The 18,111-nt window shown below is 44.1% G+C and overlaps 2 protein-coding genes across 2 annotated transcripts; one reads left to right on the top strand and one right to left on the bottom strand.

Moving 5' to 3' along the window:
• Positions 1–516: 516 nt before the first annotated feature.
• Positions 517–1,614, bottom strand: BDR25DRAFT_343584 (GroES-like protein; the record flags this gene model as incomplete). Its single annotated transcript, XM_033693840.1, has 1 exon — positions 517–1,614. Exon 1 carries the CDS (start codon positions 1,597–1,599, stop codon positions 517–519), a length of 1,083 nt encoding a protein of 360 aa, XP_033546389.1. The 5' UTR covers positions 1,600–1,614.
• A 305-nt stretch (positions 1,615–1,919) lies between these two features.
• Positions 1,920–14,038, top strand: BDR25DRAFT_356261 (uncharacterized protein; the record flags this gene model as incomplete). The annotated part of the gene is made up of 8 exons (XM_033695598.1): positions 1,920–3,869; positions 3,916–5,462; positions 5,520–7,412; positions 7,512–8,763; positions 8,814–9,527; positions 9,564–9,667; positions 9,715–13,976; positions 14,022–14,038. 8 exons carry the CDS (start codon positions 1,920–1,922, stop codon positions 14,036–14,038), a joined length of 11,739 nt encoding a protein of 3,912 aa, XP_033546388.1.
• Between the last annotated feature and the right edge of the window lie 4,073 nt (positions 14,039–18,111).

The raw sequence follows: 18,111 nt of genomic DNA, 5'->3' as shown, positions 1-18,111 counted from the left end.
AGCTGCTCATCATCTCATTAAGCTCCACTTGAGCCAGCCAGCCGGCTTGACTTGACTTGCTTGTTGGAAAGTTTGGAAGTAACAGAGTGCTGATACCACTAGAAAGTCGCTTCTCAATGGAAATGATTACATAGAAGGCGTTACGGAAGGAGCTACCCACATCCAACTCTTGAAGAGGCTCCGGTAGTAGTAAGCGTATTTTAAGTATCGCAGGGTTAGAGCTGATTGATAGTGGAGAGCATAGAGCAGTCAATTAGGTAATGTGAGACAACCCAAGTAGATTGAGGTGAGGTATAAGGTCTCTGGAGCGAGAGAGAGCTCAGAGGCAAATATATAGTAGCTAAAAGAGCGCTAGTCCTAAACAGGAAGAGGGTAAGAGGTGAAGGACCCACATTCACCCTGCGATAGGTCACGTGAACCAGTGTCACGTGCGACATTAGGTCCACCACTAGACATATCGACACCACCTTGACATCCGCACCACCAGGGGCTCTAATATAGGGATGATATCATTTTCTACGTATCTTGCACAATATAAACTAACTTCTTGCCTGATATGCCTCCCGTCTTTAGCAGGTCCTTATCCCTCTTGATTCCACGAAGTCCATCCGGCTGAATCTGGATCGGGTGCGATTGTAGCCGACTTTGCCAGATCAGAGATTCCATCTCCAATGTCCATGCCACCGCAAACTCTCCGTCTTGGGGTGAAGCCTCTTTCAGGTACTCCTTATTGAGATTCACGTTGGTCCCAAAGACTGAATAACCTAGTATCCATTCAGGTCGCACATTTTTTCGTCTCATTCTCAACCTATCCGGGAAAGGAGCCAGCGATGTGTATTTCCCACCATCCCTTCCAATGACCCCATAGCAAGCCGTCGTCGAATTTGGACTGCCGATGCAGTCCAGAACATAACAAAGACTTTCGCCGATGATCTCTCGAACCTCCATGATGATGTTTGGCGTCTTATAGTCGAAGCACTGTGCTGCGCCTGCCCTTTCAGCGAGTAGGAAATTGCGGGGAGAGCAGACGGCGAGTGGGATGTAGTTTAGATAGCGCAAGAGCTGGATTGCTAGTGTTCCTGTTGCCGTTGAGCCACCATACACAAGAACATGTGTTCTGCTACTAGGTGCGTGGAACGGTTCCCTTTCCGCTGCTTCGTTAACTAGACCCAAAGACCTCAATGCCAGTCCACAGGTCATTAGCCCCACGCTCAGCGATGCGCCTTCAGGAGGCGGGACGGACTCTGGCAGCTTTATGCAAAATTCGGCCTTTGCGGCAGCGTATTCCGCAAATGCACCATTCATGCACCTGCTAGGATTGCACCCAAAAACAAACGCAGAGACGCGGTCACCGATACGTAAGTCCTTCCGTACGTTCCTTTTGACTTTTACTACGACACCGGCTAAATCCATCCCACAAATCGTGCCTTCCACAGGGCAATTATCGAGCTGCTTAATGTCGGACGGATTCAATGCTACGGCGGTGATTTGGATCAGAACTTCTCCGTCCATAAGATCCGGTATGGGTACGTCTGTCTGAAGCTGCCATTGAGCGTCTGCGGTCGCAACGAGCGCTTTCATTCTTGTAGGGTGCTGCATTTGTCGTGAGAAGGCTTTCGAGTTAGTGTTAGAGAAACTAGCCAGAGACTAGTCGGCGTTTTAGACACTTCGGCGTTCCATTGTTGATACTGTATCGCCGAAGCAGACACGGCGTGTTCGGCGATTTGCCCGGCAACGTGCCGCACTCGATATGATTACCCCACGGCTTTGTCTCGGGGTTTGTCGACAGTTTAGACGCCGTAATACTGCATTTTTGTATTGAGGACATTTACAGACCTTTCTCATGACAATATTTTCTCTAGTCACCATCCTTTCAGTCCTGTTTATCCCATCGTACGAGCTCATGCACTCTTTTCCCAATGGTGACTAGGAAGCCGGTAGCTCTTGTCGGGAGTAGTTGCAGACTTCCTGGGGGAGCGTCATCACCATCAAGATTTTGGAATCTGCTGCATCACCCTATCGACCTCCGAAAAGAAGTTCCACAAGCTCGATTCAACCCTGATGCCTTCTACGATCCAAAGCCGGAGCACCATGGTACTTCGAACGTCAGGGCGGCTTACTTCTGTGATGACGACCCTTCCCGATTTGATGCCGAGTTTTTCGGTATTCATCCACGAGAAGCAGAGGCAATGGATCCTCAGCAACGCCTGCTTTTAGAACTAGTCTTCGAAGCAATAGAATCGGCGGGGTATCCAATGCAATCCTTGCGCGGCTCGAACACCGGCGTTTTTGCCGGCCTAATGGGTACAGATTATTACGACATACAGATGAGGGACCCATTGTACGTATCCCAATACCATGCCACCGGAACTGCACGCAGTATTCTCTCCAACCGGATATCTTACTTCTACGACTGGAAAGGCCCGTCAATTACTCTGGATACAGCCTGCTCCTCTAGCCTCGTTGCTGTCCACTTAGCTGTACAAAGCCTGCGCAACGGCGAATGCGATGTTGCCATCGTAGCTGGTGTCAATCTCATCCTGGGCCCTGAGATGTTCATCTCGACCTCCAATCTCCACATGCTCTCGTCGAGTGCCCATTGCAAGATGTGGGATCAACAAGCGGATGGGTATGCTCGGGCAGAAGGTGCAGTCGTTGTTGTCTTAACGAGGCTTGAGGACGCTTTACTTCGAGGGGATAACATTGAAAGCGTTATTCGTGAGACAGGCGTTAGTTCAGACGGCAGGACTCCGGGGATTACTATGCCTTCAGCCACCAGCCAAATTAAGCTCATCAGGGAGACTTTCAAGAAAACTGGACTGGAACCGCTCTGGCCTGCCGACCAATGTCAATTCTTCGAGGCACATGGTACAGGTACTCAAGCAGGTGATGTAGCGGAAGCAGAAGCGATCAATTCCGTCTTCTCTAAACGTCAAGGGGGTAAAAGTGAAGAAATGAATTCCCGTATTTATGTTGGGTCAGCTAAAACCGTTGTTGGACACCTCGAAGGCGCTGCTGGCATTGTTGGGCTCTTAAAAGCATCCTTGGCCATTCATCACTTAACGATACCTCCCAACATGCATCTGAATCAATTGAACACGGCAATATATGGCTTCTCCGACAACTTGATCGTGCCGACAACGGCGCAGAATTGGCCTCGAATTGCAACCGGGAGTCGTCGCAGAGCATGCGTAAACAGTTTCGGTTTTGGAGGAACCAATGCGCATATCATCTTGGAATCAATCGATGACCAGATTTCAAAGACCTGCCCAGCGGATGATTGCATAAATTCTCGTGGGCCATTCGTCTTCTCAGCAATATCGCCAAGGGCGCTGCGGGAATTCCTCGAATCGTATCGTGATCTACTTATCGCAGAGCCATTGATCAATCTCTCGAAGCTGGCGTGGACCCTCTCGCAAAACCGCTCATCATTTTCTAACAGAGTTGCATTGACTGCAAAGAGTACAGAAGAATTAATCACGAAAATAGACGATAGTATACGTTCTCTACAGCAACGAATGGCCACTATAGAGACAACGACGCGTTCCGGAACTGGCCATGGGATCCTTGGCATTTTCACTGGGCAAGGGGCTCAATGGCCTTTGATGGGGCGCGCATTGCTTCTACATTGTGCTACTTTCGCGAGTGCAATCCAGAAACTCGATAATTTTCTCCACACACTCTCAAGTTGCCCTGAATGGAACATTGCAGATGAGTTGAGGAAGGCTCCAGTAGAAAGTAGAGTGCATGAGCCCGCGTTTTCTCAACCCTTATGTACGGCAGTCCAGATAGGGCTCATCGATGTACTTTATGATTCCGGACTTCAATTTGATATGGTCATTGGGCACAGCAGCGGGGAAATTGCAGCCGTGAGCCAAGAGCTACTCAATGACTACTTAAGCTCACTATTCATAGGCATACGCTGCTCGTTGCGTGTCCGCTGAGGATGCGATACAGATTGCTTATTATCGGGGCCAAGCTGTAGCAAAACCCTGCGCGCATGATGAGCAATCAACATTGATGATGGCAGTCAGTTGCAGCGTACGCGAAGCGTTGAATGTTTGCGAGGACAGCCGATTCGTTGGCAAGATTTTCGTCGCCGCCCACAACTCCCCGTCAAGCACGACAGTCTCTGGAGAAGCCGAAGCTCTAGCTGATGCTAAGGAGTATCTTGAATCTCAAGGAATATCCGCTCGCATGCTGCGAGTAGGCCGTGCGTACCACTCGCCCTTTATGTCAGCGTACTCTTCGCAGTATCTCACCGATCTACAAGCATGCTGCATCAGATATCAACCAGCTTCTGGGCCAGCCTGGATATCTTCTGTTCATGGATACCCCATGGATATAGCTTCGGATTCGTTGAATGATATGCATTGGTTAGACAACTTAGTGAACCCTGTGCTTTTCATGGAAGCTCTCGAGCAGGCGATGGAAGACCATGGACCGTTCCCCGCTGCTCTAGAGATCGGTCCGCATCCAGCCCTGGAATCGCCGATTATCCACACAGTCCTGAAATCTTCTGGAAGCGCGATTCCTCACCATGGCACACTGGCGCGTGGTTCAGACGACTTTGACGCTCTCATGGAAGCGCTCGCATTCCTTTGGTCAATTGAAAATCCTCCTTCAATCGATCTATCCAAATTCTGGAGAGCATGCAAAGGCGTCGGCTTCAAACCTCCTCTGAGGCTAAAAGACCTCCCCAACTATCCTTGGGATCACTCGGTGTCATACTGGAGAGAATCCAGAATTTCGAGAGAGTTTCGTCTCTCTGGTCAGCCTTTTCATCCACTACTGGGCGTGCAGACAAGCGTTTTTGATGGTCAGATACAATGGCGGAACATCTTGCGTATCGAGCATATTCCTTGGGTCAAAGGTCATGTGGTGCAGGGTGAGATTCTCTTCCCAGCTGCAGCCTACTGCTCAATGGCACTCGACGCATCACTTGTGATCTCGGAGGGCCGTACTATCAACATGGTGGTACTGGAGGATGTACACTTCGAAGCTCCTTTGTCTCTTGGTGATGATCAGCAAGGCGTGGAGATTTGCTTCACTTTGCGAAAGCTAAATGGAGAACACGATGATACCTTTGCTTCCGCAGACAAAACCCTGGAAGCTGAGTTCTCTTGCATCGCAGGAAAGGCAGGAAGTTCACATTCTCTCCGCCGAATGGTACGAGGCAAAGTCCGGATACGTTTCGGCTTACCTTCGCCAGATCTGCTACCTTATTCATGTCCAAGCTATTCTGGACTGCGCTGCGTTCCCACCCAAGACGTTTACCACCATCTTTCTACAATTGGTTTGGAATTTGCTGCCATGTTTCAAGGGCTTACTTCAGCACATCGCAGGCTCCACCACGCTCAGGTCACTGCAGAAAAGCCTATGAGCAGGTTTCATCTACATCCTGTACTTCTCGACTGGTATTTTCAGTCAATGCTTGTCGCATATGCGGCACCAGGTGATAGGTAAACCATCCAATCGCTTACTTTGCTCCACTATTCCACGCTAACATGAAACAGAAGCCTTTGGGCTCCATTTTTGCCACAGCATATCGAAAGGATCAGGCTGAACCCACTGGCGTGGATGAATAGTGATCTAGTACCTCAGAGCGTCCACATCATATCTGACATCACGGCCGTCCTTCCATCTCAGGAGAACCAGTCGCCAGTTATCGTTGGCGACATAGGAGTCGCTTCGCTAAACGCATCCCGTACCGAATTACAAATTGAGGGGCTGAAATGCGTTGCACTCTTCGCCAGTCCACCTCAAGATGACTGCATGCTGTTTAGCCAAATGGCATGGAAGCCCTGTATTAGCAATGGCATTGTTCTCGATTATGACGCCCGCAAGCATTTTGATGTGGATACAGCTCTAGTTGAAGCATGCGAAAGAATTTCACTATATTTCTTTAAGCAGCTGCGGATCCTGGTGGCTGACTACGAAGTGCCAACTCAACACCGTCCTTTATTTGACTTCATTGATTACCTTCTTCCAACTGTCAAGGAGGGCAAGCACCCGACCGCCAAAGCGGAATGGTTTCAAGACGATATTAAAACAATTGAGAATCTCTCTGCTCGATATTCGGAATCTGTGGATGTCCAACTCATTTCCGCAGTTGGACATAGAATTGCGGATGTTGTTTGCGGCTCTACTAACATGTTAGAACATATGCTCGCAGACTCAATGCTAGGCCGGCTATACACAGATGGCATCGGACTTCGGGCTATGAATGTTGGCCTATCATCTGGAATCGCCCAGATTGCGCATCGATACCCACGTATGAATATCCTGGAAATTGGCGGTGGAACAGGAAGTGCAACAGCAAGCGTCCTAGCCTCCCTCGGGAACACCTTCACTTCGTATACCTTCACCGATATCTCTTCCGGCTTCTTTCAGTCAGCCCAGGAGAGGTTCCGAAAATGGACTGGCAAAATTTCATACCGCACTCTGGACATCGAGCAAGACCCCGACGTTCAAGGGCTAAATTCCGAGACTTATGATCTTATCATTGCATCAAATGTCCTCCACGCTACACGATATCTAAACGCAACTATGAGGAACGTTCGCAAACTACTACGTCCGGGAGGCTATCTCGCCATGGTCGAGTTTTCAGGCGATGTACTCCGGATTGGTTTCATGGTATGCGGACTGCCTGGCTGGTGGCTTGGTCAGGATGATGGACGCCGCTTTAGCCCAAAACTAACTTGCAATCAATGGAATGATCTACTAAAGTCTACTGGGTTCTCTGGAACCGACACTATACTGCACGACAGCTCTAATCTTTCGCTCCACGCCTTCTCAGTTATCATCTCGCAAGCCACCAACACCGACTTTGAACGTATCAGGACTCCGTTAAGGTGTTCTCACCCTTCACTAGCCGATGCTCCGATATTGATTGTCCGAGGACAGCAGGCATTCTCGACTTCGTTGATGCCGGAGATGCAGGCCATGCTCGAAAGTTCTAGCAATCATGTCATAATTGTGGACTCTTTCGACGATGTTAGCGCCGATTATCTTGCACTTAATCCCCATATCATATTGTTTGAAAATTCGGATTGCCCAATTCTCGGATCCATGACATTTCAGTCGCTACGGGTGCTCCAAAATCTCGTCCGGCGGGCTCGGACGATCCTGTGGCTTACAACCGATCGCGAAACGAACAATCCATACTCTAATATGATCGTTGGACTCGTCCGTTGCATAAGCAATGAGATGCCAGATCTCGCTATGCAAGTACTTGACACGGATTGTAAGTCCGATACTACAATTTCTCTCATTATGGAAGCCTTTCTCCGCTTAGTCACAGCGCACCATACGAAATCTAACACACTCTGGACTGCTGAGCCGGAACTTGCCGTGAGGGACGGCCGACTCATGATACCTCGGATTCTTCCTATCTCAGAGATGAACGACCAGTTGAATGCTTTTCGGCGAGTAATTAGGCGAGATAACAAAGGCTTCAAGCAACCCATTTCTACTTGAGGGTCAAGAGCTGTATTACCACCGATCGATAGCTCTTGGGACCCAACAGTGACCGTTTTCATCCGGAAGTCATCCTTATTTGCAATACGCATATGCAAAACTGTCTCGCTGTTTGTAGTCGTCGGCACTGTAAACAGTAGCACCCATCGCGTACTAGCTTTTAGCCATTCGAAGGAAAGCGTGGTGAGTATCCCGCCATCATGGACCATAGAAGTATATGACCCACACGCCAGCGATGACACCATTTTAGTCAATGCCATTTACTACCTTATTGGGCATAGTCTGGCTGGTAAAGTGTTAGGAAGAAAGTTATTGTTCCACAACGGTAACAAACAATTGGCTGAGTACTTGCGCAGCAACTGGAGTAACAACTGGAGTAATCAAACAGCCGGACCTGAAATCTTCACTTCAATTTTCGACGTCACCGGCGATGATTATCATTCAGATGTCATTCTCCATCCACACTCCACCAAGCAGCAAATCAAGGCAAGCCTGCCTTCGGGATTAGATTCATTCATTGACCTCTCAGCAAATGAGGGTGAAAGGGATAACACGACTCAAATTGTGGCAAGCCTTCCTTCCTCAGCCCAGATTATCTGTACACACGACCTCGTCTCGACCAATTCTATATATCCAGGCGAACAAGCAACGTTTAACGCAAAACCATTTTTGAAGAATATCATATCCCGGTTCAGTGACACAAATTTCGAAGTGTACAAAGCGCCACTGGGGTCTCCAAAGTCAATACTAGGACTCGTAGACTGCATAGGCCCTATGAAAGAGCCAGTCATAGTTCGCCCACCTGATCCGCGGTCTCTTTTCACAGCTGATAAAACATACTTGCTGATTGGGATGACCGGTGATATGGGCCGCTCCATCTGCAGGTGGATGGTGGACTCCGGTGCTCGCAATGTGGTGATGGCGAGCAGAAACCCGTCTCCTCAGAAGACCTGGTGTGAAGATCTTACTCGTGCAGGCGCGACAATTGTTATCAGGACGCTAGATGTGTGCGACAGACATGCGCTGAATTGCATGCTGGAAGAGCTTCATGGCCATCTTCCTCCGGTTGGTGGTGTCGCGCATGCCGCGATGGTGCTCTCAGACACTACTTTCGCAAACATGACATTTCAAGACTGGGAAAAGTCCTTTCAGCCCAAGGTAATTGGCTGCAACAACTTGAACAATGCCCTCAAAGACGATGATATTGAATTCTTCATTCTACTTTCATCCCTTGCTAGCGTCGTGGGTAATATTGGCCAAAGTAACTATGCTGCCGCAAATATGGTATAGCATCACGCTCATGACCCTCCCGCTACGAGCTAACTATGTCGTAGTTTATGACACCCATAGCACACCAAAGGCGTAGTCGCGGCCTTGCAGCTTCAGTAATCGATCTTGGAATGATTATTGGCGTGGGATACATGAATAAAGCGGGGCCCGAACAAATCGAGACGATGGAGAAACGGTACGACTATATGAAAATTTCCGAAGCGGACCTGCACAATATCTTCACCCAGGCAATCATTGCAGGACGGCCCAACTCAGGCTACCCAATCGAGCTCATAACTGGATTGAGGCCAGCCTCAGGGTCTCGAAAACCATTTTGGTATGAGAATCCGGTATTCTCTCATCACCGGGCAATAAAAGTGAGAAAGCGAGACAAGGACCCACAATCATCCGAAAAGGTTACGTTGGTTCAGCACCAGGTTCTCAATGCCGCAAACGAGCAGGACGCACTCGATATTGTCCTCCCGATCTTTTCTGCCCAGCTTGCGCAGATTCTTCAACTCCCATTAAATCACATCAATCTAGACAGGCCGCTTGTAGAACTTGGAGTAGATTCTTTGATAGCTGTAGAGATATCGTCCCGATTTTTCAGAGACTTTGGGCATAGATTATCTGTGCTGAAGATCTTAGGTGGTCTATCGGCCTACGAAAGTGAGTTGGGGAAGATAAATGGAGAAGCAAATGCTAACTTGTCACTACAGTATGTCAAAATGCTATCCTGCCAACAAGAGCCGCGCAACTACATAATATGGCGACGTCTAGTGGCGATAGACATATCGATCCTCCGGAAGACATAGTTCCATCTCATCACCAAGATATCAATGGCAGTCCGCAACGATATCTTCCTAATATCGCCTCCTGCGACGAGCCAGAAGTTAGCGGCCGCTGGGCAGGAGGAAATGTCCGTGTAGAGGAGTCTTTTGGTCAGCCTGTGTCGTCCGCAACAAGCGAAAGGAGTGTCCAGAACAACGGTGATTTAGCATTTCGAAAGCAAGGCAGATTATCTTCGAGGCAATCTCGCGTATGGTACTTGATGGCTTGTTTCGATGACCCGACCATTTACAATTGCACGTGGATGTACGACATCGTTGGGCGGATCGACCCTATTAGGCTTCAGATGGCCATCCAGTTCGCGTTTCAGAGGCATGAATCACTACGATCCGCAATATTTGTAGAAGACAAGTCAGGAGAAGTTCTCCAAAGCGTGTTGCCCACTTCACGTCACCTATGGAGTCACCAGATACTCACGAGCGATTTCAACTCCACGCCTGAGTTTGAGCGAAAGAGGCAGCATATTTATGATCTCCGGAACGGTATTACTATCGCCGTTACACTCCTCTCCTCGTCTAGCGCCCTGCATCATCTCATTGTCGGCTATCATCACATTATCCTTGACGGGACAGGATGGCAAATCGTGCTGCGGGATATCGCACAAATGTATAGCTCCGTGGATACCTTACCCCCGCCCACAGCGCAATATCTTGACTTTGCTCATGATGACCAACTTTATTCTGAAAAAGACATCAACTTCTGGAAGAATCAACTTGATCCAGCACCGGCTCCGTTGCCGCTTTTCCCGTTTGCCCGAAGAAGGCATAGGAGGCCGCTCAACTGCCCGTCTATTCACAATTACAAGAGAGCTATGTCTGAGGAAATATGCAAGACAGTTCGGAAGCTATGTCAGTCTCTAGGGGTCACAATGATGCACTTTCATTTGGCAGTCCTGCAGACTATGCTATCGAAATTTACAGACACAACGGATTTTTGCATTGGCATGGGTGATTCAAGCCGGCACAATGAGCGCTTTGCAGGAGTAGTCGGGTTCATGACCAATCTGCTCCCTTTGCGCCTAAAACTCCAGGATGACATCTCGTTTGCAGACATTGTGCGACGTGCGAAGCTCGTAGCTCTTTCGGCTATGGAGCACTCTGCGGTCTCGTTCGACATATTACTCTCAAAACTCAATATCGAGAGAGATGATTCACACACACCTTTGGTTCAGGTTTGCATCAATTACATTTCAGGATTCACCCGAGATATTACACTTGGAGATGCAGTCCTGAAATACAATACATCTGCGGACGCACTTCAACCTCAAGATCTCGTCCTTACCATTCAAGAGGATGAAGATCATCACATAACTTTACACTTCGCCGTTCAGGATGACCTGTATACTGTAGAACATGCGGAATTGATGGCGGACATCTATATCACTATTCTTGCGACGGCGTCGAAAGATCCGTATCAACATGTTATAGATATCGACTATCTTCAAGACTCGCAAAGAGAAAGAGGAAGGGAGCTAGGAACTGGCCTGGTCGTTCCACAGCTGTCAGGGAGTATTTATGGCTTCATTGACAACGTTGTATCTCGCTACTCCAATTGCTTGGCTGCGAAGGACTGGAGAGGCAACAGCATTACCTACACGCAATTACTTAAGAAGGCAAATACCATTACCAGGGCCCTGTTAGCCTACGATGTGGACAGAGGCACTGCAGTCAGCGTACTCGGTGACCCCACACTAGATCTTTTATGCGCCGTCGCGGCTATATGGCAATTTGGGGCCATATATGTCCCTATCAACATCGGAAACCCATTTGAGCGAAACTCGACCATCAAGCAAAATTGCAAGAGCACTATTGCACTGGCTGTTGGAAATGCTGCCCTTTTTGCTGCCCGACGACTTCAATTTGAAGTTATCCTCGATGTCCCAGTTATAAGCATTCAAACGGTTGGATCAGAAATTATACACAGCCATTCCGGCCCCGAGTCGATCGCGGCTATCCTTCATACCAGTGGCTCGACCGGCGCTCCAAAGGGTGTTGTGTTGACTCACGGCAACCTTTTGACACAGGCTACTGCTATTAAGCATGAAGTTCCTTTGACTCAGCCTGTCGTTCTTCAGCAAAGTGGCATTGAATTCGACGCCTGGCTTTTCGAAATGCTGGTCGCATTCACTTCCGGTGGTATACTCATTATGACCTGCGCCCGCCATGACCCTGAGGCAATCGTTCATCTCATTCTAACTGAAAAGATAAATGTCACATTTGGGGTTCCGTCAGAGTACTTGCTGTGGTTCCAATACGGCTCGGATACCCTCCAAAGGACCGAATGGCGACTTGCGTTCTGCGGAGGTGAATCCATGACCGAAAGTGTCCTTAAGGGTTTCGCGGCTCTCGGGCTTAAAGAACTGGAGCTTGTCAATGGCTATGGTCCTACCGAAGCTTCCTTCTGCTGCTCTATGGGAGCAGTCTCTTATCATTCGACTGAAGTCTTGTTCCCAGTGTCTATCGGATCGGCATTGCCAAATTATGAGGTCTTCGTTGTGGATAAAGACGGGCGTCCCCTTCCATTTGGTTGGATTGGCGAAATTTGTATAGCAGGTCCCGGAGTTAGCCTGGGTTATACCAGTGACTACTCAAATATCACCAACAGTGATTCACTCAACCACGAGCAAGTAGGAAGGCACAGGACGTATAGGACAAGAGACCAGGGGCGGATGCATGAAGATGGCTCTGTTACCTTTCTAGGGCGCATTAGTGGCGACTATTCGATTAAGTTGAGAGGGAACCGAGTTGACTTGATGGATGTCTCCAATACAATATTGAGGACATCGAAAGGCGTCGTGTCGGAATGCGCCACTGTCCTCAGGCAAGCAGAAAGTCCATATCTCGCAGCGTTCTTTGTTTTACAGAAAGGCTGCCCTGCTACTGCCCAACATTCACTGGCGAAGATGATGGAAACTCTTCCATTACCAACCTACATGCGGCCAGCCAGAGTAGTAGAGTTAAAGGCTTTGCCACTATCGGGGAACGGAAAAGTCGATCTTCAAGCGCTCCAAGTCATACCACTACCTGAGGCCGCCGAATCCGCCGAATCACCCACACCACTTACTTCCATTGAGGAGACTATAGTTGAGATTTGGGAAGAAGTCTTGACGAAAACGTTACATCCTACTAGGTTATCTGTGACGATGGATTTTTTCTCAGCTGGTGGTAACTCCATACTGTTACTGAAGGTCCTCGAGAAGTTACGGCAAAGGATGAAACTTAATCTTGGCCTCCGAGACTTGCTCAGAAACCCTACAATAACAGGAATGGCCGCTGCCACTCTTAATTGTGTTACAAACACCTACGACTGCAAAGTTCATCTCACTGACACAAGCATTGACTGGGAAGCCGAAACTTCGCTTACAGGCATTGAGCCTCCTATCCAAGAACCTACCAGGGCTTTAAAAGCCAAGGATGGCGTTGTGGTGCTTCTCACGGGCGCGACAGGTTTTCTCGGTCTCTCGATTCTTGGTTGCTTGCTGCAGGCCCCTAAAATCACATCGATCCACTGTGTTGCAGTGAGATCAGTGGAGAAGCTGCCCGGGCATGTTATCCACAGCCACAAAGTCACAGTTCACAAAGGAGATCTTTCGGAAATCCGAATTGGCCTTTCCAGCGACATCTTCACAAATCTTTGCTGCACAGTCGATGTCATCATTCATTATGGCGCCGCAGTATCTTTTGTCCAGCCTTACGCCTCACTACGTACTCCAAACATCTCTTCAACGAAAGAGCTCATTTGTTTAGCCTCACGACGGCGGATTCCTTTCCACTATGTATCCTCTGCCGGTGTTGCACAGTTCATGTCTCTCACATCCTTCCCAGAGATCTCAGTAGCAGGGCACGAACCACCTGATAGCACCGACGGTTATTTAGCTAGCAAATGGGTTTGCGAAGTTCTATTGGAGAACACACATGCACAACTGGGAATCCCAGTCGTCACTCATCGCCCCACTAGTATCATTAACCATGATTACTGGGTCATACAGGCGCGCGACAAAGTACCTGATATTCCAAAGAATGACGTTCTCCAAAATTTAGTTCAGTATTCGTTGAAGATAGGAGCTGTCCCCACCCTCAAGACCTTGACTGGGTGTTTCGATATCGTGCCAGTGGATACAGCTGCGAGGACGATAGTGCGCGATGTTTTCTGCGAATGGTCCGAAGGTGTTACGTACTTGCATATTTGTGGTTCAATGAAGGTATCGGTGCACGAGCTTGCAGATTTTCTTACTAAGAAGTGTGGGCGGAGGATTGAGAAGATCGCGCTTGAGAACTGGACTCAGAGGGCGAGAAAGCTTAGTATGAGCGAGGAACTAGTGGAATGGTTTATAGATCTGGATGGCGAAACGCGAGTCCTGCCTAACATTGTAAGGAAGCGTGAGTTAGCGTAACTAGTGTAAGAGGATCTATCTGGTGCAAAAGTCGGTGGAATTCCTTAGCAACACAACAATTTTCCCTTCACGCGTACAAACCTAAACATAAACTGTAAATTAACTAATTTTTTGCTAAAATTACATAATAACTATCAAATAATTATCTGTACAACTTATATAAATATTGTAACGGCGCAGGCAAGACAATGGGTCCGAATGCGGTAGGAATCCACTCAGAGGCATATGGGAGTGCGTGGGGACTTAATAACCTAGGAATTCTATTAACACCTATAGGTCTTGTACAAAAGGATATTAGAAAACTACTAAGCTAGCTAAGAGAAGAGGTGCAACTAAATACTTAGGGGAATAAAGGTAACTGCATAGAACAAGGTTAAGTTAGGGTTCGAGCTAATACAAAGACCCTTTAGATAGGTTCTAAGCAACCTAAGATAGAATAATTTATAAAAATGATTATACAACTTTTTTTTATAGTCTAATAGTTTTTATTTATAGTATTTAAGAAGTATTTAAAACTAATTTAAAACTAATTTAAATAAAATACAACTAAGTATAACCTTCTAACAAGAAATTTTTATTACTATAAAAAAATAAAATAAACACCTAATACCTATATAATGCTTTTATTATAATGTTTTTATTTAGTAGTAACTAGCAGTGTAGTTATTATTATTAATATAGTAAATTTATTATTTATAGTAATAAGTGTTTATATACTTTACTTATATAGTCTAGTTAATGTTGTTAATCTTTTCTTTAGTAATTATCTAAATTTTTATAGCATAAGTATTATTGTTACAACCCACGATTAGACTGTAAGATACCATCTACAGATGCCCTACTGTTTGGACAGGCAAGGCTAGAACTCTCTTGTCACTCTACCTGTCAGGTCACAGGACCTAACAGACAACAAATAGACAGACTTATTAGACTAGTGCACAGCTAAGTGTAGTGTCTTATAGGGAAGAGACAGTTAAGCGCTATAAGCGCTAATGCGCGCTACAGTAGTTAAGCGCTTACAACGCGCAACAACAATTAACCTCTAGGACCCTATGTATATAGTCTGGATTATAACTATTATTAGAAAGGTATAATTAAAGTTTAGTTTAGTTATTATTACATAAACTAATTAGCATTGCTACTTTTTAATAAAAGTAATTCTAATTATATATTTTACACTATATATACCTCTATTTTGTTCTATAGGAACTGTTTAACCTAAGCACTTTATACTGCTGTTAAAGGGTAAATTATAGTTAGCCTACCCCTTCTATCCCTAGAACTAAGGCTACACAGACTGTACATTTGTTAGTAGCCTAGCCTCTTCTTTTTTTAAAACCTCTACCTTTTTTTCTAGCCTAGTGTACTTTAGAAACTACTTTTCTAAAGTAAAAATTATAACATTAATTACTACCTTCTAATAAAGAATAAATTCTTAACAAACTACTACTAATATAGAAATAATTAGCACTACTCTTTTAAAAATAAGCTAAGCTCTAACACTAAATAAAGAAGCTATAACTAAGTAATTAAATAACATATAAAATAAATTACATAAACTTAAAGTAATAAATCTAAGGTAGATGTTATTATAGTTAGCATAAACTTAAGAAAGATTATAAACTATAAACTTATAAATTTAAGCCTTATAGCTAGAACTTACAAAGCTTTAAAACTTCTTCTAAAAAAAAATAAGTATTATAGCTAAGACAACCTTAAGGCTATTTTTACTAAAACTTTTTACTAAAAATTTAAAGAATCTTAGGCCTTTCTTTACATAATGCTATCTGTATATGTAATCTAACTAAGAAGTGTTTTAATTATATAAGGAAATAATCTTATAGATAAGACTTTACCTTAATAAGCTACCTATAATCTAGTTCTAACTCTATACTAATAACTAGATAAACTTTAAAGTAAATAGCTACATAGTTTTTTCTAAAATAAAAAAAGTGTTTAGTAGTATAAACTTTTTTAAAGAAGCCTTTACTATAATCTATAAGCTTATAGATAAAGAAAAGATAGTAGTAGATAAAGCAAACATCTTATAGTAAAGAAAAGAAACTATGCAACATTACACTACATAATTCTATAAATAGTTAGCTATTTATAAATAGACAGACTAGAAGACCTTTTACAAAATGTTTTATAAAGAACTTAAAAAAATAATTAAAGATAAATTTACATATAATAAAACGCTAACTACTTTAAAAAAATTTATTAAGTAGCAACTTATAATAACTATTATAGAAAATATAAGTGTAAAAAAAGACTTAGTAGAACACCTTAGAAGCCTAAGCTAGCACTTAGGAAGAAAAAAACACCTTACTATAATAAAAAGCCAATAGATCTAAGCTACATAAAACACATATAAGGCACCTCCTAAAAGAAGAACAGACTTTTAAAAAAAGGTAATAGGCTACTACTAATAAAGGAACAGAAGAAGAGAGTTTCGAATAAAGCCTACCTAAATTATAAAAAAGTAGGCTACTTTTATTAACAATGCTTAGACTTTAGAAAATTAAAAAATAAAAATTTAGGACTAGTAATAAAATCTATAAGTATGAAAAAAGGCTAAACTATAAATAAAATCTATAATAAGCTAAATAAAAGACTTTATTAGAAATGTAAAGTAAACTATAAACTAACAAATTACCTTATAAATTATTAGAAAGTAGAAGTCTAAGATAACTATAACATTAATTTAGCGCTAAAAGAAGCTATAGTTTATAAAAGACTATGTTACTTAACACAGGTTGTAAGCTATATATAAAACATAAAAAAGAAAGAAGAAAGATTCTTTTTAGTGCAACCTATAACAGGCACACTAGTAAAAAAGCTTGCCTAACAGTTCTAGAAAGGCTAGTGCTAGAAATGTAGAGCAGATTATAAACACTAGTATTATAAAATACTATATTAAGAGGTACTTATTAACAATAATGCAAAAACATATAGAGTAATATTAGATATTACTAAGGTCTATTATAGTGTTTTAAATAAAGAAAACTAATAGAATTTCTTTTAAAATATCCTTTAAAAAGAAAAAGCCGCTAAGTAGATACCTACAGCACTATTGTTAGATTGAAGCACTGTTTCTAGGCTTCCTGGGATGAATGATGGGTTTTGATATGATGTATAGGATGATGATTGATTGTATTAATTTATCAATTCTTTTTCTGCTCTACTCGTGTTGCTCGGCTTTTTGTTTTGCTGATCCAAGCCCCTCGCGCACTTGCCCTATGCGCAACTAGATTGCAACATGCTGCAATTTGCTGCAAAATGCTGCAAAATGCTGCAATTTGCAGCAACATACTGTTTAAGCTTATTGCTTGTACTATGTAGCAGCTTTTGTCAAACGTTCCTCCTGTCTTGACAGTAGGTGCGCATATCTGACACACCCCCTTAGCTTAGACATGCTTTAAGCTGGTTCCTAATTGCGCAACCTTAGTATGCTTCTAGGGCTTCTATTCTTGCTTTAATCTCTTCTATATCTGCTTCCTAACTAACTATCCTCTCCCTAACGTTAACTAGCTAAATTTGCTAAAGAAAGCTTAGCTATTTGCTAGCTAGAAGCGCTTTAGTAAGTCTATCTGCAAGCATCTTACTAGAGGGGACATAGACAACCTTAATTGTTTGTTAAGAGACTTCCTGTTAGAGCTAGTAGTTATAGATGTTAACATGTTAGAGCTTAGTTTAAAGTTAAGATATCTTTTTATTTACTAGTTAGATTGTCTACTTGTTATTACACTAAATTATAATAGTTAAATTAGGCAGCTTAACTTACAGTTTGTTAAAAAGCATTTTTATAAACATAGCTTTCTTAGCAACTAAAAACAGTGTAAGTAATTCTACTTCTGTTATTAATATTATAACTATATCTTATTTATTTACTTACTATGTAATCTATCTGCTAAATAGTTAAATAACATAGCCCTAAGAGCTTTTTTTATCTAGTGTATTATCTACAAATAATGCATTGCTTGCTACTATAAGGTAGTCTTCTTCTTTTAATTAGAGTGCGTACGTCTGTGTTGCATAGAGGTACAGGATAACTTAATTAGCTGCATCCTAATAGTTAGATACAGGATTTGTAAGAAACAGTGTAAGGCGTGATATAGCTA

The sequence above is a fragment of the Lindgomyces ingoldianus genome (assembly GCF_010093535.1).
Source record: "Lindgomyces ingoldianus strain ATCC 200398 unplaced genomic scaffold BDR25scaffold_20, whole genome shotgun sequence".
In the NCBI taxonomy this organism is placed as follows: Eukaryota; Fungi; Ascomycota; class Dothideomycetes; order Pleosporales; family Lindgomycetaceae; genus Lindgomyces; species Lindgomyces ingoldianus.
This window is presented reverse-complemented; position numbering and strand designations above follow the sequence as displayed.